The following is a 21,703-nucleotide window of genomic DNA, read 5'->3' on the forward strand; positions in this document are numbered from 1 at the left end:
CAATGCGGTTCAGGCACCGAAGGCCATCCCCCCAAGTGCGAGGCAGCAACGGCGGGTTAAGGTGACCTCCAGCCTTTCAGGGAGGTGCTGTCCTGTAGCGTTTAGTAAAAACAAGGCCCTTCCCGCGGAGACATCCCTTGGCGCCCGCCTGCCTATCCGTAACCCCCTCCCGATGGTTCCTTCCAGGGCTTCCTGACCTTGTTCTTAGACATACTGCTCCCGGGAAGTGTGTGCCCTTTGTGGAACATTCCAGAAAAGTAGCAGGCTCCCTTCTGGAATATCAGTGGCCTTTCTCTCACCCAGACTCCTCTGCTTGCCCCTCCCTCTCCATTCCAGACACCACACTTCCCGCCAGACTCGGATCTCCTTCTGAAAGCAGCCAGAACCTACCACCAGTTCCTGACCTGGCCCGTCCCTTACAGCAGCATCAGCCAGGAGCTGCTCACCTTCATCGATGCTGAGCTCAAGGCCCCAGGTAGGTGTCGCGTCGCTTGCCCCTGGAGCAGGGTTCTGCTGGAACTGTTATTTGGCTATGATCCCCTCACCTCTCATCCTTCAGCTCATGTCTGCCCATGGCCCCGTTTCAAAGCCTTGGAGTCTCCTCCTTGTGGTGCTGTGTGTGCCGTATGTGCACCAGCATCTGATGGCTGAAAGCGAACGCGGGCAGGAACTCGAGGAGGAATTCTCGCCCTGGCCAGCGTGGCTCAGTTGGTAGGAGCGTTTTCCGGTACACCGGCAGGTCTCGGGTTCGATGACCAGTCAGAGCACATGCCTAGGTTGCAGGTTTGATTCCTGGCGTGGTGTCTGGAATGGAGAGGGAGAGGGGTGTACAGGAGGCAGCCGATAAATGCCCCCCCCCCCCAAATCAGAAAAAGTCCTTGGGTAAAGATAAAAAGAAAAAAAAAAAAGGAAGCATTCTTAGGGGAAGCTGAGCAGGGGTTCAGGGCAAGGAGACCCCACCCTGTGGCCTGTGCCTCTACTCTGCTCTGCAGATGGTCTCTGAGGCTGCCCAGGTCAAACAGCGAAGCCCCCACCATAGTGACACAAGCTCCTCGTTTGTTCTCTGCGTCAGGAGCAAGTAGGGAAATGTATGTGCGGGTAGATCCAGTTCTGGCCATGGGGGGTGGCTGGTGGTAGGGATGGACAGACTGGTGGTTAATGGGCACCGTGACGAGCGTGGACAAGGGCCTGGTACTGTCGACATTTTCATATGTGGCACCTGAAAAGTAGGAATTCTTGGGAAATTGCAGATGGTATAAAACACATGAAAATGAGGTCGAAGAAAACTATTGTAGAACAAGAGGAAAATAAGCATGGTTTACTGAGAGGTGGCCTGATATTAGAGTAGCTCATCACATCAGTAGCTCAAAGGAATAAAGTCACCTGAATAGGTGCCTCTAAAACATTTGATAAAATTCAACATCCATTTCTGATATTTAAAACCCCTCTAATATACGAAAACTAGTAATATACGGAAGTGTTCTTAACAAGGTAGCAGTCCACAGTGAAATAGTAGGGGCATTTCCATTGAAGTCAGTGATCTTTTCATACTTATAAGTATTTTGCTTATGCAAAAAAAAGAACAATATTTCCTCTTCCAGAGAAGGTAAAATTTTAATAGATAGAAATCAAACAATTGCTTATTTATCAAGACTGACAGGATCACTGGAAGAACTGTCAGACTAGTAAACAGGAAGCTAAGAGCTTTGCCATATAATGATATTAACCAGTAAGAAGACATATGAAAAAAAACCCCACAATTTTTAATAGCAACTACAAATATAAAATAAATGCAACTAACCTACATAGAGAAAACAAATTTAACTGAAGGATAAATAATTTAAAAGACATGTTGCTAGACTGAGTCAATATTGTAGTAATATCAGGTGTTATAGAAATATATGTTACCATGATCAAAATGTCAACATCTTTTAAAATTCAACAAACTAGATAAAGTCTATCTGAAAGAAGTGCTCTACAATAGCATTTATCTATGCATTTATTATATATTTATGTATTCTTAAAGAGTGAGGATGGCTATTTCCTTACTGGGTCTTTGAAGGTACTCTAAGGCTATATATAGCTATTAAAATCATACACTATTGGTAAAAGAATACATAAATATTGACACAAAATAAAATAGGTAGAAACAAATGAAATAGTAAAAAAATGTATTATGTAACAAAGTGGTACAAATGAGTCATGGGGAAAAACGGAACACCTCCCCAAAAAACATTCGCCCTCACTAGTAATAAAGAAAATGCAAAACTTAACAGTGAAACACCATTTTCCCACTAACAAATTGGCAATTTTTTTTTTTAAATACCAGTATTGGTCGGGAAAAGGGGGCTGTGTTCTCTAAAACATTAAAGAGAATATCCTTTCACCCAGCATTTCCGTTCCTAGAAATTTGAACAATCATGGATATGCAAAGATTCTCCCACAAGGATGTTCACTGATGCGTTCTTTATAATAATCTACCAATTCCCCAAAACCTAAATATTGAACGTGGTTGAGTAGCACGCCGTTTTGTGGAATGCTAGTTCATCATTAAAAATGATATAGAAATACAATGACCAAGTTCAAAAGATGTTGAGTAACTTGAGTTTTAAAAAAGCAGGCCCCCAAATACTGTGTATGTTGTAATCCCATTTTTTTCTTTTAAATCTATATTTAAAAGATTTAAAAGCCCTATTTAGTACTGACAGTGTTTAATTCTCGCTGTGCACATTAAACACACACAGAAGTACCAAGTCCTATTCCCCAACAATCCGTGAACCCCAGGAAGCTCAGGAGTGGCGCTCTGTCTGCAGAGTCCTTTGAGGGGTTGAGACTCCCTCCCCCAGCCAGTCATCAGACCTGTCTGCCCCCAGCCAGTCAACTGTGTGTTGTTACAAGAGAGCAGAGCAGTCACAGGCTGAGGCTGGCCGTCACCCAAGTCTTCCTCTGACATGGGCCTCACCTTATGGGAGAGACATGGGTGGAAGAGTTAAGAAATCAGGAAGACCCCGAGGAGAAGGCAGTGGGAAAGGTGCTTGGGCACATGATGAATCGAGAAACTGTCAACCTAACTTCCCGAGGCCTGAATGAACAGACGAGTTGAGGTTAATCTCTTCCATTCCCATCCTTCCCCCTGCCCCCCGAAACAAGTAGATCTAGATCACTTCTGGGCTTCTTGCTGGTGACCAGAATTCCTTTAACAAGAATGCAGAGTTTTCTTTCTGTTTATAATTTAGACAGAAAAGATTTCATTGCAGATGCCTCAGCAGGGCCTTCAGTCTATACCAGAGATTTAAACTGCTCTTTCTTACTTTGAAATGGCTGAAGGAGATGCTGGGCTGGGGGAGGGCTGTCACCTGCGTGTGTGGAGACCGCTTCCCAATTTCAAGGAACCAGCTGGCTCCCCTCTGCATGCACGCCGCGCCTGGAGGTGTTCTGGGGACAGCTGAGCAGGAGCTGTGCCCCGGGGCCGCCCGGCGAGCAGATGTGGAGCCGAGGGGCGGGCTGTGGCGAGGCCCAGACGCTGGAACGCGGGGTTCTAAGCCTGGGGGCCAGGGCCAGGCAGAGCAGCGCCTCAGAGCAGGGAGGACCCTTGGAGCTCTTGCCTCTCACTGCTGAGGGCCTGCCCCTGGACATTGGCCCGGGGGACCCCGTGAGGCCTCAGGTATGCTGTTGACCTAGGAGAAGGCAGGCGGGTGGAGAGGGATCCTCGGGCCGGCTGCCCGTGCTAAGAACTTCTCTTCCAGGGAAAGCAGAACTGAAACAGGAAACCATCTCTTTCTCATGTCACAGAGTTGTCCCCAAACAATGAAAAAAACGAACTCTCATTCAAGCGCGTAGCGAGCCCATGTCACAGATGTGTTCCTCTTGTTACCGAGGGAACCAGCAAGATGACAGAGCTGGTGTAGAGGAGGGTGTAAGAAGCTGAACCAAGTTTCTCATGTAACCTAGAACAAGGCTGCGAAATTAGATATAAAATTAGTTAATACCACGGAGGAGAATAAGACCGTAACCCTTGAGGGGATCTTTTGTGTGGAACAGAACACACTCATCTCACGTCCTCAAGTTAACCTCTGATTTCACAGAACCAGTGCCCTCATCAGCAGCAAGTAGCAAGTTAAACAAAACCACCCTCATCTGCAGGAGCCTTGGGTGGACTTGTCAGAAAAGGCTTTAGTGTGATTTTTAGAGGCCTGTGGTTCTGTTTGTGAGTTATTGCCGGGTGCCCCACCCCTAGGAAGCCCCGCTGAGGGTGGCGATGGGAGGAGGCAGGGAGGGGCTGGAGTGGAGGCCGGCGAGTGAGCTCAGGAGGAGAGGCTGAGGCCCATCACTTATCGGTTACCAGTGCTAGGTGTCAGACCTGTGGTTTCAAATTCTGGAGCTGTGGGGCTGTTGGCAAGACATTTTATTTATAGGAGCCTCAGTTTCCTCATCTATAAAATCACAGTATAAAAAGATCTCCATGACAGAGCAGTTTGTGAGGATAAATGCTGACCTATATTGGTTGCACATTGCTTGGGCAATAGGGTTTGGGGTGTGTTAGCTTAAGAGAGAGAGGTCCTGCCAAGATCATAGGGAGAAGATGACAAGGAACCTGAAGAGCTGGCCCTCCACCCAAGGAGCCTTGGGGAGCCAGTTGCCATGGAGATGAATGAAACAGTTTACTCCACTTTGATGTGGTTGGGTAGCAGAGGAAGCGGGCAGGTTATGAAGCCTTCGGGCCTCCCCCTTCTTCCTGACTCCACCCCCAATAGGGTGTCTACGGCCTCCACTCTGGGGGTGGCAGGAAACCTCACGTCAGTGCCACCAGGTCCTGCCCACCACAGCCCTCTTAGGTTAAGCCCACATGTTTGTTGAATATTTACTTCATGACCGCATGGCTGTGTGACCACAATACTTGACTGCAAAGAATTTATCTATAATTCTGAGGGGTGGCAGTGGACATCATATGTGTGAGTCACTCGAAGTGCACCAGCCTCAATGATTGCATGCCACCCAGACCATAGCCTGATGAAATGAAATGGAAAAATGACATTGTCCCCATTTTCTACATGAAGCAACCACAGCTCAGAGGAGTTTGGTGGTTCTTGCCCAAGCTGTAAAGTCAAGTGTAAGAGAAGAAACATGGGCCTTGGTATGTCAAAGACCTATGCTTTGTCACTTATTAGTTGATGACCTGAGACAGGTCTCCTTGTTAAAAGCAGGACTGTAATTGTTGTTGTTGATGACGATGATGATGGTGGTGGTGGTGGCACTGGCTGAGTTACCTGTGTGCTTATGGTGCATTAAATACTGAGAGTCAGTCCCATCTATCCTCAGACAGAGCCCTGGACAGTTACTAGTATTTCCATCTTTCAGATGATGAAACTGAAGGCTAGACAATTAAGTAGCTTGCCTTCGTCACATAGCTACCAAGAGCTCTACCACTTGAACCCATGTCTGCTTGAGTCAAAAAACTACATTCTCACATTGCATAATGCTTTGTTTCTACCTAAAGACCTAGGCAGGTGACTGCATGACTGAAAGACCCTGGGCCATCCTGGATCCCAAGCACTTTCTGCCCTTGGGCAATTTCTCCTGCCCCTTTCCTTTCACTTAGTGCCTTCCCACCCTTGGACCTCCTGTCAATCAGGAACAAACACGGGTGAGGTCAGTTCTGCCTATCAACTGGTGGCAGGTGGACTGTGAATATCTTCAGTGGCAATAAGTTTCTCTTGGGACATTACTGATCATAAACATTTGCATCTCCTACTTTTTGTCTCTGATTATGGGATGAAAGATTTAGACCCCTTAAAGGAAAGTCAACCAACACTGCCTAGTAGGAGAGGGTCTGTGCTGTTTTTACTCACAGAACACTCTTGACACCAGATGCATGGGAGTTTCCCCACCACACCAACCAATTCTTCAACTCTCCAGACACCAGCTGAGTGTGCAGTGATTCATTTCAGTTCTGACACTGACTACGTGGAGTCAGTGCAGACCCCACAGGTTAAGGGCTCAGTCCCACAAGACTGCCCAGTCACAAGCCCAGGTGTCTCTTACTTTTGACCAACCAGCTACAAATCAGGGGTTCCCATAACTCCCTCCTCAGGGTCATTAATTTGCTAAAGCAGGTTGAAGAACTCAAGAAAGCACTTTACTTACATTTACTAGTTTATTATAAAGGATACAGATGAAGATACACGTAGGATGAGGTCTGGAAGGGTCCTGAGTGTAGGAGCTTCTGTCCCTGTGGAGTTGCAGTGCACCACCCTTCTGGCTATTGATGATTAACTCAGTCTCCAGCCCCTTTCCACATCCTGAAGGTTGCTGGGGGAGGGCTGAAAGTTCTAACCCTCTAATCAATCACATGGTTGGTTCCATAGGGCAACCAGCCCCGAGCTGGAAGCTGTCTAGGGACCCACCAAGAGTCACCTCATTAGCATAAACTCAGGTCCAGTTAAAGGAGCTTGTTATAAATAGTAAAAGATGCTCCTCTCACCCCACACTCAGGAAATTAAAAGATTTTAGGAGCACTGTCTCAGGAACTGGAGATGAATATTTATATATACAAATAAATACAAATATGTATTTCTTCTTATATCACGATATTATAGGGAGAGACTTGGGGGAAGGAGTGGAAGGCAGATGTTCCAGAGATCACAGGTGTAATTAGCTAGGATGGAGCCTATAAATGAAAGCCTACAGTAATAGTGGCTTAAACTTTTTGCATCCCCCTCACTTCCCCCCATCTTTTAACTGGAATGAGGACATGATGGCCGGTGCTCCAGCAGCCGTCTTAGACAATGAAACAACCTTGAGGACCATGTCTCCCACCAAGGATGCTGGAGAAGAAAGACAGGAGAAACCTGGCCCGGAATGTTTGTGGGACCACTGTGACAACCCTGGATTGCCTTCTACCAGATTTTTTTTTAAATGTCTTTGTGGGGCTCGAGGGGGGAGTTTCATCTGACTCTCTGTGCTTCACTTGGGGACGGTTGGTATCTAGGATACTCAGCTCCGGAAGTAACTCCCTCTGGCTGAGGGTGTGCCAAGGGTCACAGATGTCCTCCTGAAAGTCCCCCAACAGCAAAATCAGGCCTACAGCAAGGTTACACGGAGTCGGCATAGCTGATAGGAAGCAGCTCCCAGCTCCAACTGCGCCGCGATCCCCACGTGAGACCGTTAAGGTGCCTAAGGTATAAGCAAGTAGAGAAATAGAAGATGTGACAGAATGTTCCTTGTCGTGGAGACTGATGGAGAGCGAGTTTCAAGGCGAAAGTGCTCAGCAGGATCAAAGACTCAAAAAAAGGCAACTCAAGGGGAATGCTGATGAGGTTGAGGCACTGGGCTCTGTGACTTCAGGGGGGCAGCTTCAGGAGGGCAGTGGGCTCGGAAGCAGATGGTCGATGGTGCGCGTTTGGGAGGAAGCCTGATGTGGAGGGAGAGTGATCTTGCCGGCTGCTGCCCCCTCCCCGCTGTGTGGCCAGCTCGGCCGTCACTAGAGGTAGAAGGGGAGCTGAAGCCGTGAGTCCATGGGGTGTGGGTTCCCCATTAAAAACATTACAGAGTAAAAGAAAAGGGCCCCTTGTCCTGACCTCACCCAGGAACTCCAGCCTCACCGTCCGAGCCTGCTCACTGCACCACAGGCCAGGGGTGCTGAAGGAACAGGTAAACCCAGGAACTCTATTCTTTTTTTCCCCCCCTCGGCCACAGGAATCTCCTACCAGCGACTGGTGAGGGCTGAGCAGGGCCTGCCCATTCGGAATCACCGCAGCTCCACTGTGTGAGTGCTCTTGGGGAGGGAGAAACCGTGTGGGGTGGGGATAGGGATGGGACTGCACCCCCACTGTTACACCATTTCTACACCACCCCACCCCTGCATCCTGTGTTCCCTCTCACTGCACCCCTCCCACCCAGGCCACCCACAGACAGGCTTAGACCGGGAACCCTTGAATTGCTGGTGATGGTTTGTGCACAGAGCCACTTTCCTGGGCTGAGGGTCCCTCATCAGATTCCGAAACAGGTCTGAGACTTAAAAAATAAAAAGGTTAAGAATCTGCTGCATTGATCATGCCAGGTGCTGGGCAGACATTACCTCACTTTACCCTACTTTTCAGATGAGGAAACTGGAGGTCAGAGAGGCCAAATAACTTCCCCAAGGTCACACAGCTAGTAAGCGTCTGAGCCAGGATTTGAACCTCAGTCTTAGTCAAAATCCCATGCTCTTTCCACGTGTCTTTCTGCCTCTTACTAAAACAGCATTTTCCAAACTGTTTTTCACCGGAATATACAATAAAAAATTAATTTTATACAACAGCCTGGCATGCGTACGTGCGCACATACACACACACACACACACACACACACACACACACACACACAGAGCTGAAACTAGTTTCATGAAACGAAACTTACCCTTACCTCATAGGATGGGCTCTGTCCCATTCTAGTTCATTTCATTTAAAAGGCAGTTCTGGTTGTGACTCCCCAAAGTGATTTCATTGCCCGCTCACGGGTCCCAGCCCGCAGTTTGACAAACACTAGGAAAGAAGCCTCCATCCTGAGGGCCCTCCAGCAGGTCTCCAGGGGTGGGTGCGGCCTCATTTAGACACCTGGGAGCCCAGACACTTGAGCCTCCACCAGCAGCAATTGTAGTCACCCCAGTCCCGCCCCATCCTTAGCCCCAGGGGGTCACTGCACATTCACCCCGCTGAGCAAACATTTGTTGAGGCCCTTCTCGGCAACAAAAAAGCCAGTGGTAGGTTTCAAGAGAGACAGAAAGGCATAGAAGTGTTTAGTAAATGCTAGTTTAGTAAGTAAATAAGCCACCTCCTGGAGCTGATGGTGAATGTTCACCATCGTCTGCCCGGCACTTACTGAGCTTCGGGCAGCATCGCTGCTTCCTCCAATCCTCATGTTAACCTTATGGAAAAGGTATTTCTAAGGTCAGGGAACTGAGGTGCAGAGAGGTTAGTAGAAGGTCTCAGGCTGAGAGATGGCCTCGCTTCTGTTTTCTGTAAGATGGGAATGATAGCAAGGCATCGTGCAGGTGGCAAGGCACAGGCGTGGCTGGGCCCGTCCTGCACACAGTGGGGCTCAGCGCACACCCCTGGAAGGAATGATCAAGCACTCAGGAGAGGGGAGGGGCTCATTTAGGGGCTGCTTGTGTGAGCCTGCCTCCTTTTTCTTACAAATAGAGAAGCAAAAAATAATCTCTCCCCAAATGATGTTGCTTCTGACAGAGCCTGGTCCTGAGCCCAGGGCCCAGCTCGAGGACAGATGTCTACAGAGACTGGAGAGAAGGCCACCTGCCTGGTGCTGCTTTGTGCTGAGTGTAAACACAGCACAGATTTGAGAGCATGAGATGCACACTAAGGCATTTAATGTGAGTGATGCACACTAAGGCATTTACAGGTCTAATAACACCACGATGGCTCTAGCACACTTCGAGAAAATGCAGAGATGAGGGTCCGCGTGGGCGAAGTGAGAACAGTCCTGTGTTGTTAACCGTTAACTGAGTGATTGACACCCCCAGAGTTCATGATTCTCTTAACATTTGTGTATGCTTGAAATTTTCATAATGAACAAATGTCAGCACTGGCACCAAGGAGGAGCCCAGGGTGGAGCAGGAGGAGAGGCGGAGGTGGCTGGGCGCACACTCCTCCCCAGCCCAACGCTGGCCTGTGTGATGGCTTGGGCACGTTAGAAAAGGGTTCCCTGGGGGTGGAGGACTGAGATGCAGCCCTGACATGGCCTCCCTTCCTCCTGGCAGACGCCACCCCACACCACACCCTCAGCTTGAGGAGCAGGGGGGCATGGGCTGGAATTGCAGCCCCTCTATACCACAGCATATGTGTGCCTGCTTCCCCCTCCCCAAAATCATCACCTGGCTTCAAGTCACCTCATCTAAAATACAATCCTCTTTTGAGTAATCTTATATCCATTTGGATGTCCTGTAGAAAAAAAATGTTTATATAAAAATTAAGGTAAAATTTATTTTTTAAAATTAAGTACAGTTTTTAAAAGGTCTTTGAAAACACTGGGTGAAAAATACTCAAAAGTAGACCATAGCTCAGCCGGCGTGGCTCAGCGGTTGAGCATCGACCTAGGATCTAGGAGGTCGCAGTGTAATTCCCCTGTCAGGGCACATGCCTGGGTTTCGGGCTTAATCCCCAGTAGGAGGCGTGCAGGAGGCAGCCGATCAGTGACTCACCATTGGTGTTTCTATCTCTCTCTCCCCTTCCTCTCTCTGAAATCAATAAAAATATATATATTTTTAAAAAGTAGACCATAAACTTCCCTCTTGAAACCAGGACCGTTGAGCCCCCGCCTCTCTCTGGGCCACAGGCCCTGCCTGGGCTGAGAGGACGCCTGGGCTCAGTGGGACTCGGCCCCAGTGCGAGGTGTGTGGCTGTGCCCCCAGTGCCCACAGCCATCCTCTGTATCCCCAGCACCGTACTGCTGCTGAACCCGGTGGAGGTGCAGGCAGAGTTCCTCGCCGTGGCCAACAAGCTGAGCACGCCCGGGCACTCACCGCATAGCGCCTACATCACCCTGCTCCTGCATGCCTTCCAGGCCACCTTTGGGGCCCACTGTGACCTCCCAGGTCTGCACAGTAGGCTGCAGGTATGTGTCTGGGGCCTGGGCTTAACACTGCCCCCTTCTAGCAGAATGCCTCTCTGGAGAGGCAGGGTCTCCTCTCTGCTGCGTCTTAGTGCTGCAGTCTCCAGGGTACACTGGCCTCCCTCACCCCAAGGGCATGGCAGGCAGTGGTTGGAGAGCTGGCCTTGTCAAGAGGGTTTCTGTTGTGCTGGTCCTGACCAGGGTGGGTGGGCACAGCCTCAGAGGAAGGAGATTTAGACTGAAGCTGGAAGACCAGGTTTCTGGTCCTCACCTTGTGACATGTCAGCTGTGTGGCCCTGAACAGCCCTTTTCCCTCTCTGGGCTGCAGTGGTGACCTCTGAAGTCCCTCCCAACTCTGCAGTGCTCTGGCTCTGAACCTTCCTCTCATGACCATTTCCTGAGCTAGGGGGTTGGAGGCAGGCCTGGCTCCCTGGTCTGTGGGTAGAGATGGGTGATGAGGCTGGGAAGGGGACTGCTCCCTGCTGCTCTCAGTAAGACCCTGGGAAGTGGAGCCAGGCAGCCAGGCGATGGTAAAGGAGCAAGCCTTTCTCCTCCTGGGATTTCAGTCCAAGACCCTGGCAGAGCTCGAGGATATCTTCACGGAGACTGCAGAGGCACAGGAGCTGGCATCTGGCATCGGGGATGCGGCCGAGGCCCGGAGGTGGCTCAGGGCCAAGCTGAAGGCCGTGGGAGAGAAAGCTGGCTTCCCTGATGTCTTAGGTGAGGCTCCTGGGGTAGGGGGGCCCACTTCCCCCATCGTCTGCTCTGGCTCCCGTGGTGAGCTGTCCAGGTCAGCCTCGTGGTTCTGCTCCACACGGTCACTCAGGGACCCATGCTTCTCATCACCTTGCTCCACCATCCCTGGTGCATGGCTCCTGCCTACAGGTTAAGGCTGGGTTGCCATCATATGGGGGCTTGTGGGAAGGGGAGAAGCAGGTGCTCATCATGGGCAAAGGCCTTTCTTTTTACACTGAAGATAATATGGAAGTTGCACGTGGGACATCTACATGTGTCACCTTGGCTCACTTTAGTCACAGGGTCACACTTCACCCCAAGGAGCCTGGGAATTTCCTTTCCACAACTCTGTTACCAAAGAAAAGGGGCACAATATCCTCACAACACCTCTAGAGATAGTGCCCTGTTTTCCTGCTTGGACCCTGTAAAATGTGACTTTGCCACAGTGACACAGCTTCTAAAAGGGCACCCCCACGGTGCCCTCGAAAGAAGGCCCTCTGGCTGCGAGCCCGGCACCCCAGCTTCGTGGCCCGGGGCCCGTCCTCTCCCACTCTGCTCTCTTCTCTAAGGCGAAGGAACTGGGCTGGCCAATCTCAAGGCTCCTTCCCAGGCCTCACCCTCCGCCCACCCTGTTCTTACAGATACTGCCAAGCCCTGCAAGCTGCGCACCATTCCCATCCCTGTGGCCAGGTGCTACACCTACAGCTGGAACCAGGACAGCTTTGGTAAGCGGCAGGCTGGCGGCCCTTGTGGTGCCCACCCCCCAAACTGCCCGGCCCGTGCAGCAGCCCCCACTCCCCGGCAGCTCTCCCAGCTGAGCAGGCCCTGGGCAGAGCAGAGGGTGGCGCTTGGAGCCCTGGGCTGGCCGTGGCCCCCCTGCCCTCTTCCCCCCGAGTCCATTCTGCCTGGACCTGCCACCCTCCCAAAGCTGAGTGAGAGGGGTCTCCGAGGCCAGGTGCCCAGAGGTGCCTCCCTTGCTTCCGTGCAGATGTCCTGCAGGAGATCCTGCTCAAGGAACAGGAGCTGCTGCAGCCGGGGCTCCTGGGGGACGACTACGACGATGAGGAGGAGGAAGAGGAGGAGGAGGGGGAGGAAGAGGACTTGGAAACGGACGCGCAGTGTGCCAAGAGGGACTCACTGCTTTCCACCAGCTCCGAGGCCTCCCGGGACTCCGCCCTGTCCCTCGCCTCGTCCCAGGCCTCCGGGGCCACCCTCTCCCGCCAGCTGCTGACCTCCTTCGTCTCGGGGCTCTCGGACGGCGTGGACAGCGGCTACGTGGAGGACAGCGAGGAGAGCTCCCCCGAGTGGCCCAGGAGGCCCGGCAGCCAGGAGCGCCGGGGCCACCGCAGGCCCGGGCAGAAGTTTAACAGGATCTATAAACTCTTCAAGAGCACCAGCCAGCTGGTGCTGCGGAGGGACTCTCGGGGCCTGGAGGGCAGCTCGGACACTGCGCCGCCCCTGCGGCGGGCCGGGAGCCTCTGCAGCCCCCTGGGCAGCCCGGCGCTGCCCCCAGCCCGGGCCCAGCGCTCCCGCTCCCTGCCCCAGCCCAAGCTCAGCACCCAGCTGCCCAGCTGGCTCCTGGCCCCCGCCTCCCGCCACCAGCGCCGCCGCCCCTTCCTGAGTGGGGACGAAGACCCCAAGGCCTCCACACTCCGCGTTGTGGTCTTCGGCTCCGATCGCATTTCAGGGAAGGTAGCTCGGGCGTACAGCAACCTGCGGTAAGAGCTGGGCTGGGTGCACCTCTCGGCCCTGGGTAGCGGGGGAGGGGGGTGCTGGTGGCATCTGAGGCTTGAGGCTTAGGTCTGACCGGGACCCAGGAGCCCTTCTCCATCTTCTGTTGCCAGGCAGCTGGAGAGCAATCGCCCGCTCCTCTCTCGGTTCTTCAAGCTACAGTTCTTCTATGTGCCCGTGAAGCGGAGCCAGGGCACCAGCTCCAGCACCCCAGCCACTCTGAGCCAGACACCCCTACTGCCCCCAGACTCCCCGAGGCACCCCAGCCCTGCAGTATGTTCCCAGCCCTGGACCAAATCGGGTGGGAAAGTAGAGTAGACATGAGCAGGTTCCAGGTACCTGAAGGGCTGGTTGGAAGTCACCAAAAGCAGTCACTTGTGTTTGTAGGACACCTCCTCCCACCTGGCCCTCACTCCCTGCCCTGCACTTGGGGGTGGCATTTTTGCTGTATGACACAGACTGAAAGTTGTCAGACTTGTCCAAGGGCAGGGGGAAACTCAGATTAGGGCTGCGGGGCCACCCAGGGCCCTCCAGCTATGATGGCAGGCCTCCTGGGTCTCTGGGAATGACTGTCACCCCTTGCCTCAGGAGCTGGGCCCGGCCCAGTGGGAGGAGAGCACCAATGATATCTCCCACTACCTCGGCATGCTCGACCCCTGGTATGAACGCAACGTGCTGGGCCTCATGCACCTGCCCCCCGAAGTCCTGTGCCAGGTAAGTGGCCCTGGGGAGAGAAGAGTGACCCAGGCTGCAGTCGCCCAGCCTAACCCAGAAGGCCCTGGTTTGGGGAGGTCCAGCTTGAGGATTCCACGGAGGACCAGGCACACTTGGAAACGAGCAGAGAGAGTAGATGAGAAGGAGAACTGAACCTGAATGCAGGGCAATGTGGGCAAGGAGGGGATTCACTACAGTGACAGGAGGGTCCTCAGAAGGATCCAGGGACCTTAGGCCTCAGCCCCCATCCTCAGCTCAGCTTTGTCCAGCTCTGCCAGGGGCCTTCCTCGAGGCCCAGGTGCCAGGTCAGGGAGAGGTATGGAGACTGAGCTGTGGGTCCTCCCCTGACCATCCTGTTTCCTGCTTTCGTCTCACTATCCCCTCCCTGGCTCTCTCCTCTGCATCTCTTCTCTGCATGTGTGTGTTCCGCGGCCTCTCTTCCTCTCACCTTCCCTTCCTCTCGCTCTCTGTCCACCGGTCCCTCTGGGTTGGGCTCCCCCTACCCAGCAGCAGTCCCTGAAGGCGGACTCCCGACCCCTGGAGGGCTCCCCCAGCCAGCTGCCCATCCTGGCTGACATGCTGCTCTACTATTGCCGCTTCGCCGCAAGGCCGGTGCTGCTGCAGGTGTATCAGACAGAGGTAATGTGCCTTGCCGCCCGAGCCTCACCGCCAGGCCCCCTCACCATCGCCGGGTCCCAGCTGTGCCCTGTTGGGCCTATAGGTCCTGTCCCCACCCCATGGTAGCCCCTAGCCCTGTGCCGGAGGAGCCTGGTGGGTCCCCCTACAGGAGACCCACACTGACGCCCTGGTCTTGCCCTCTCCAGCTGACCTTCATCACCGGGGAGAAGACATCGGAGATCTTCATTCATTCCCTGGAGCTGGGTCACTCCGCTGCCACACGAGCCATCAAGGCTTCAGGTGAGTGCTGCCTAGGTCCCGGTGGAGACAGGTAGCAGGGTGAGGAGGTGGGGCCCCTGGAGGCAGAGCCCTGGTGAATGGGGCCCCAGGAGGCAGGGACCTGGTGAATGGGGCCCCAGGAGGCAGGGACCTGGTGAATGGGGCCCCAGGAGGCAGGGACCTGGTGAATGGGACCCCAGGAGGCAGGGACCTGGGAGTCAGGGTCACCGGAAAGCAGGGCCAGTGATGAGTGGGGGTTGGGAGGGAAGAAGAGCCCCAGGGTCTGTAAGTGGCACTAAGTGAAGGGTCTGTCTGTGTGTGGCACAGGTCCCGGCAGCAAGAGGCTGGGCATTGATGGGGACCGGGAGGCCGTCCCGCTAACACTACAGATTATTTACAGCAAGGTAAGACCCATGCTAGGGCCCACGTCCTTCTGGGATCTGCTCCTGATCCTCCTCACCCAGAGCCAGACTCGGGTTCCTGGGCCCCAGTTTTTAAGCTGGAGGCCGCAGAAGGCCTCCCACCCGGGTGTTCTCCCCCCACCTGAGTGTGCTCAGCAGCTTCCATGAAGTTTCAGGGCCTGGATACTGGACTAGGGTGGAGAGTGGTCAAGGGTGGGGCTCCAGAGGCACAGTGAGGGAGAGGCCACGGTCTATGGCTGGTGTGCCTGGCGTGGGAGGTGGGATGGCGTGAGGCACTGAGGAGATGTTTGAGGTGGGAGGGGGTGCCCATGAGCACACCAGAGGGCATGAGTCTCTGAGCATGTCACACCCTGGGGCACAGGCCACAAGAGGCTTGACCTCATCAATGGGGAACCCTCCTGCCTTCTTTTCTTTCTTCCTTCCTTCAACCATTCAAAAGATTGTCATTGAGCACCTACTCCTGCCAGGCTCTGTGCCAGGCAAGGGGAAACCTGTAAGCAGGGAGGACTGGGCCTTCTCTAGCTTTCTTAGAGGAGACAGGTAAGGAGCAAGGAAACAAGGAAATGACCAAGATAACTTCAGAGTGGTGAGTGATGGCGAGGCAATCAGAGGGCTGATGGGATGGTGATGATGGGCTACTTTACATTTGGTGGCCATGGAGGTGGGCAGGAGGACTGAGCCTGAGAGCTGTGAGCCAGGTGTCTGTTAACGTGGTTCTGGGCACAGGTGTGTTCTCAAGAGTGAACAAAATGCTTACAGCCTAGGGCGGATGGTAGGCATTGGCTAGATGAACCCACAGATGTGTAATTACAACTGTGACCATCAGATGAAGGAGAGGTACATGGTACTGTGAGAACCTCTAAGGGGATTATTCAACCCAGTCAGGAAAGTTAGGCTAGGCTTCCTGGAGAAGCGACATTGAGTCACTATTGGAAAGAAAACCAGGAGTTAGTTAAGCTAAAAAGAGAGGGCTGTATTCTCCAGACAGAGGAAACAGCATGTTCAAAGGCCCCGTGGCGGAAGAACATGAACGTTAAGGGCGACGAAGTGAGGCTAAAGAGATAGGCGGGGCCGGAACACCAAGGGCCTTGATTGTAATGAGGGGAGTTCTGTCCTGTCCTGAGAGCAATGGGCGTCCCTTGAAGGGGTTTAAGTTTGGGGTGGTGCTGGGAATGCGTGTGACATGATCAGATTTGAGGTTTGGAAGCTCCCTCTGCAGCTCTGTGGAGAACAGATTGGAGGGGTCCCCAGGGGACATAGCAAGGCTCTGGTGGTTTTCCAGGAGAGAAATGCGGGCAGCCAGCACTAGGCTGGTGGTGGTGGAGATGGAAAGAAGTGGGAGCTACATGTGGATTATGTGAGCAGCAGGGCTTAGGGATGGGTTGGAAAAGGAGAAGCCCGGACTCCTGGATTTCAGTCTTCTGAGACTAATAGCACAGTTTTCTAAGAAGCAGCCCAGGTCCGGTAGGGACAGATCATGAATGTGGGACATGTGAGTCTGCAGTGCCCTTGAGAGGTAGGAGGAAGAAGTCAGAATAGTTGGATGGATGGGCCTGAACTCAGACGTGAAACATGAGGATGGGTGTATAGGTGGTCGAGGCTCCCTAATGGAGAAAGTAGGAGTGCAAAGAGCAGGAGAAGGTCCTGAGACCTGTGACGTGTGACTGCAGGCTGAGGCCCAACCAGGAAGGTAGAGAACCAGGAGTATGCCGTCCCAAAAGCCCCGGAGAGGAGAGGGGTGAACAGAATCAGATTCTCCTGTAAGGTCAAATGAGCTGACCTTGGGACTGCCCAAGGACTGAGAAACACTCTTGGGTTTGGCAACATGGAGATCCCCAATGAAAGGGGGTATCCGGACTGGCTCTGCCAGGAACTCCAGGCCTGTGGGCCCCTCTCTTCCTCCGTCTGGGCTCAGCGGGAGGTCATCAAGACCACCCCTTGAGGTGCTCTCAGCATTTGTGTCCTATGGACTGGTCACAAGGCTTACCCATGGACCAAGCCAGTGACATGACACCCCTCCCCAGAGTCACCAAGGTCTATACAGGGGTCAGGGGCTCTTAGTGAAGGAGATGGCAGACCTGGGTGAATGAGAGACTTCCTGGGCGTGCTGACGACAGGCAGCTCCCTGTCACTGGTGATCTGGGCCTCCTCTTAGGAGGGAGGGTAGCAGGCACCGGGGCCTCCAAGCTGAGAGGATCTGGCTTTGCTGCCTTCCCAGGGGGCCATCAGTGGGCGAAGTCGCTGGAGCAACATGGAGAAGGTCTGCACCTCCATCAACCTCAACAAGGCCTGCCGAAAGCAGGAGGAGCTAGGTTAGTGGGTGGGCAGGGCACGGGGCGGGGGTGGCAGGGAGGATTTCTAAGCCTGGCCTGAGCGCCCCTGCCCTGCAGACTCCGGCATAGAGGCCCTGACGCTAAACCTGACGGAAGTGGTGAAGAGGCAAAACCCCAAATCCAAGAAAGGCTTTAACCAGGTAAGGGTTCCCTCCCCTTGAAGCCTCACTCTCGGGAGGCTTACAGGGGGTGTGCATGCACCTGTGTGTGTGTGTGTGCATGTGCATGTGTGTGTATGAGAGAGAGGAAGGGTGTCCAGGGCCGTCGGGGGCTGTGGGTGGGAGGAGAGGCAGGTGAGGGGTGTGGTTTGGGGTGCACACACATGTGGAGTGCTGTGGGTCGTTAGGAGGAAGGGGTCCTCTGTGAGAGGATTTGTTACTGGAAGGGTTCCGCCCTAAGCCTGGGCAGAGCGGCTGTGTCGGAGCCCCAGGGTCCTCCCAGGGAGGGCAGGGAGCAGCTCGGCTTCTCCTCGGAAGGCACTTGCTTCTTCCAGACTCAGGAAAGGGCAGAGACTGGAGAAGGGCCAGGGCCTGATAGAGTCCTCAGAGCCCCTCCCCTGAGCTGGCCAGTAGCCTTAAAGCGCTGCCAGACACACTCCCACCCCTACCCCTGCCCCAGAACTGGTTGGGCAGTTCCCAGGGAAGGAACTGCGGAGGGCTGGGATCTCTGTGGCCAGGGCTCTGGGCCTGACCTGGGCCTTCCTTCTAGATAAGCACCTCGCAGATCAAAGTGGACAAGGTACAGATTATCGGCTCCAGAAGCTGCCCCTTTGCAGTGTGTCTGGACCAAGATGAGAGGAAGATCCTACAGAGTGTGGTCAGGTAGGAAAGGGGGCCCTAGCTCTGCTTCAGCTGAGGGAGGTTGAGGGAAGGGGTCAGTTTCTGTACATTCCCACCCAGAGGCCTGGAAGTCACTGGAGGGATGTGAGGCCTGTCCTTTCTCCCTCCCTGCCCCACAGGTGTGAGGTCTCACCTTGCTACAAGCCAGAGAAGAGCAACCTCTGCCCTCAACCCCAGAGGTCGCCCCACCCACTGGCCCAGGCCCCACCGGACCTCTGCTCCCTCCTCTGCCTGCCCATCATGACTTTCAGCGGAGCTCTGCCCTAGCGAGGCCCTGCACCAGCAAGGACAGAAAACCATGAAGCAGCCTGTCCTGAGCCTCTCCCGCAGTCCGCTGTGAGGGCCTGGCTCTTTGTGGAGAACCACACGGCCCTGTGCTGGATCAGACTCCTGCTGTGGGCCCTGCACTGGGCAGGGGGCAGAAGGCAGGGCATCGGTGGTTTCTGGCGCCTTGGGGCTCTGTTTGGGACAAAAACAAGCTTTAGGGAGTGAGGGGCCTGGCCATACAGCCCCTCAGATTCCTCAAGGTAGAAAGGAGAGCCGATCTCTGAAGGCCCCGGCCACTGACATGGTCAAGAATCCTTTCTAGAAGAAAGACTGGAGGCTCTGGTGCTCTGGGGTGTGGTTTAGGGCTCCTCCCAGCCTGCAGCCAGGCCCACTCCTTCCTTTGCCAAAGGCTTGGGGGAGCCCTTCGTGTCTGGAGTTCAGGGGACGCAGACGATTGTATCCCGCACAGAGCCCCTTCTTCCTCCCCTTCTCCTGCTTTGTCCTGTTCCAAAGGTTCTGGGCCTGTAGGAGCCCATGAAACCCCAGCCCAGAGTATTCACAACTTGAGACATGGACACAGCCAGCTCCTGTCAGGTGGCGCCACTCCTACCCTGCCCCGGCCAGGCTCCAGAGAGTGGTCAGACATACACCCTCAATATTTTTTGTTGAGTGAACAGGTTGTCCTACTACATTACCAATGGGTGTCCAAGTATAAATGAATTAAATTTAATATTATTGTTAAATAAAACGTATTAGTCTTGTATTTAATGACCTGGAATAATTGTGCTGCATGACAATTAACTGCTAGCTGGGCAGTTCACATAAATCATTCCACATTTCACATATTGCAAAAATAAGATTCTTGGGGGTTGTTCTGTTTCTCTTTTTGTAATTTTCCTCGCTGCAGAAAATGTACTTGTGCTTAAGTTTTCCGACACTGTTCCATTTAAGCCCTATGCTGCTGAGGGGAAGGGAAGTGAGCTCAATGCTGGGCTCTGAGCCTGGGGCAGTTTTTAAAATTGGGTCATAGGGAGGGAGGGAAGAGAAGGTAAAGGGATGGGGCAGGACACCTGTGACCTGGGAGAGGTACGTAAGCACCAGGCTCCAAACACAGCTGCTCAGGCGGAGGAAGAAGGAACCGCGAGAGGCTCTAGCTCTGCATCAGCCAGCCACTGCAAACAGTAAAGCACACTAATACTCTGCGGACTACACTGTGATTATCTATTCTTGCTCATGCATCTATAGGACATTTAGGGATCCCTTGATCTAGGTTGGGCTCAGAGTGGCTTGACTCCGAGCTGCAGGTTGGGTTCCGGTCTGCTTGGTGGGTCTCTCAGGCACCGTGGGCCAGCATGTTAGCACAAGACAGGTAAGTAGAGATATGTGATGCCTCCTAGGGTCTGGGCCTGGCACAGTATCTCCTCCCAACATTCAATTGACCAAAATTAAAGGAGCACATCAACTCGTAGATTCAATAAACTCAGCAAATCTCACACAGGATAAAAACAAAATTACATGGGAAGAGCACTTCACCTCTGATTGCTTTCCAAAATCCCGTAACCCTACTCTAATCATGAAGAAAGTATCAGATAACCCAGATTGTGGGACATTCCACAGGATCACCTGACCAGTTCCTCTAGACAGTCAGTGTCATGAAAAACAAGGAAGGACCAAAGAAGACTAAAGAAACCCAAAAACTAAATGCAGTGCAGTACCCTGGATTGGCTCCTGAAACAGAAAGAGATAATAGAAAAACTAGTGAAATTCCAATAAATTCTGGAGTTTACTTTTTAAAACACACAGGCACCTCATTGTCAAATTCCTGGGGGGAAAAAAGGTAATGAAAAAAAAGAGAGCCCAAGGAAAAAAATACACTTTCTCGTCATGGGATCAGTAATTAAACTGAGGCCTCTCTTCTCAGCAGAAACAATGGAAACCAGAAGACAACGAAATGACACCCTCAAAGTGCGCAACTTAGAATTTCATACCTAGTATTGTCCAATGATTTTAAAAAAAGAAATTATACACTGTTCACAAAAGACACACTTTGAATCTAAGGACATAGAAAAGCTAAAAGCAAAAGGATAACACCATGCAAACCTGACCCAAAAGGCTGGTGGTGTTATATTAACTTCAGACAAAGATCTTAAGGCAAGAAGCATTACAGGAGAGGGACATTTTATAAAGATCAAAGAGTCAGTCCAAGAAAAAGATACCACAATCATGAATCTGTATGCACCCAATAACATACATTTAAACTATAAAGCAGAGCCCGGCCAGGCATGGCTCAGCGGTTGAGCGTCGACCTAGGATCCAGGCGATCAGGGTTCGATTCCCAGTCAGGGCACATGCCCGGGTTGTGGGTTCGATCAATGACTCTCTCATCATTGATGTTTCTGTCTCTCTCTCTCCCTCTCCTTTCCTCTCTCTGAAGTCAATAAAGATATATTTTAAAAATTTTAAAAATTAAAAAAATTTAAAAAAAAACAAAACTATAAAGCAGAAACTGACAGAATTAGCATCTCCACAACCATAATGAAAGACTTTAACACACTTCTTTCAATAGCTGATAGAACAAATAGACAAAAAATCAGTAGTGATATAGAGGACCTGGACAAAACAATTAATAAATGTGACCTCTTTGAAATAGAACACTGTGCCTGACAACAGAATTCACATTACTTTTAAATACAAGTAGAATATCAAATTTCAGATGATTGAAACCAAACAAAGTATGTTATCTGACTACAATGAAATTAAACTATCAATAACAAAAATATTACTAGAAAATCCCAACTGCTTGAGAATTAAGCACAACATCCATAAACAAATCTTAAGTCGAAAAGAAATTTTTAAAAAGGAAGCTAGAAAATATATTGAACTGGTTAATAATGAATGTATGATATTGAAACTCTTGGGATGCTAAAGCAATGCTTAGGAGGAAATTTATTGCCATAAAATCATATCTTAGGATGGAGCAATCACTAAAAATCAATTATTTACATTTATATCTCAAAAAGCAAGAGAAAGAACAGTAGATCAATCCTAAAGAAAGTAGAAGGAAGGAAATAAGTGTAAGAACAGAAATCTATAAATTAGAAAACCAACATACTGATTGATAAGTCCTGAGCAAGACTGATGAGAGAACAAATTATCAATA

General features: G+C 52.1%; 1 protein-coding gene across 1 annotated transcript in view; it reads left to right on the forward strand.

The window, feature by feature from the left end:
* Positions 1 to 19,086, forward strand: part of PIK3R5 (phosphoinositide-3-kinase regulatory subunit 5) — a 66,012-nt gene extending 46,926 nt beyond the window's left edge. The window contains exons 5-19 of the mRNA XM_087826515.1: positions 337 to 475; positions 7,696 to 7,765; positions 10,434 to 10,608; positions 11,172 to 11,325; positions 11,982 to 12,065; positions 12,329 to 13,058; positions 13,185 to 13,344; positions 13,660 to 13,785; positions 14,296 to 14,424; positions 14,610 to 14,703; positions 15,010 to 15,086; positions 17,323 to 17,416; positions 17,495 to 17,577; positions 18,146 to 18,258; positions 18,396 to 19,086. Coding sequence (XP_087682641.1) covers positions 337 to 475; positions 7,696 to 7,765; positions 10,434 to 10,608; positions 11,172 to 11,325; positions 11,982 to 12,065; positions 12,329 to 13,058; positions 13,185 to 13,344; positions 13,660 to 13,785; positions 14,296 to 14,424; positions 14,610 to 14,703; positions 15,010 to 15,086; positions 17,323 to 17,416; positions 17,495 to 17,577; positions 18,146 to 18,258; positions 18,396 to 18,543 — 2,376 coding nt within the window. The 3' untranslated portion in view covers positions 18,544 to 19,086. The remainder of the gene's footprint in view (positions 1 to 336; positions 476 to 7,695; positions 7,766 to 10,433; positions 10,609 to 11,171; positions 11,326 to 11,981; positions 12,066 to 12,328; positions 13,059 to 13,184; positions 13,345 to 13,659; positions 13,786 to 14,295; positions 14,425 to 14,609; positions 14,704 to 15,009; positions 15,087 to 17,322; positions 17,417 to 17,494; positions 17,578 to 18,145; positions 18,259 to 18,395) is intronic.
* Positions 19,087 to 21,703: the final 2,617 nt, after the last annotated feature.

This window comes from Miniopterus natalensis, chromosome 17 (genome assembly GCF_054644295.1).
Source record: "Miniopterus natalensis isolate mMinNat1 chromosome 17, mMinNat1.hap1, whole genome shotgun sequence".
Classification (NCBI taxonomy): Eukaryota; Metazoa; Chordata; class Mammalia; order Chiroptera; family Miniopteridae; genus Miniopterus; species Miniopterus natalensis.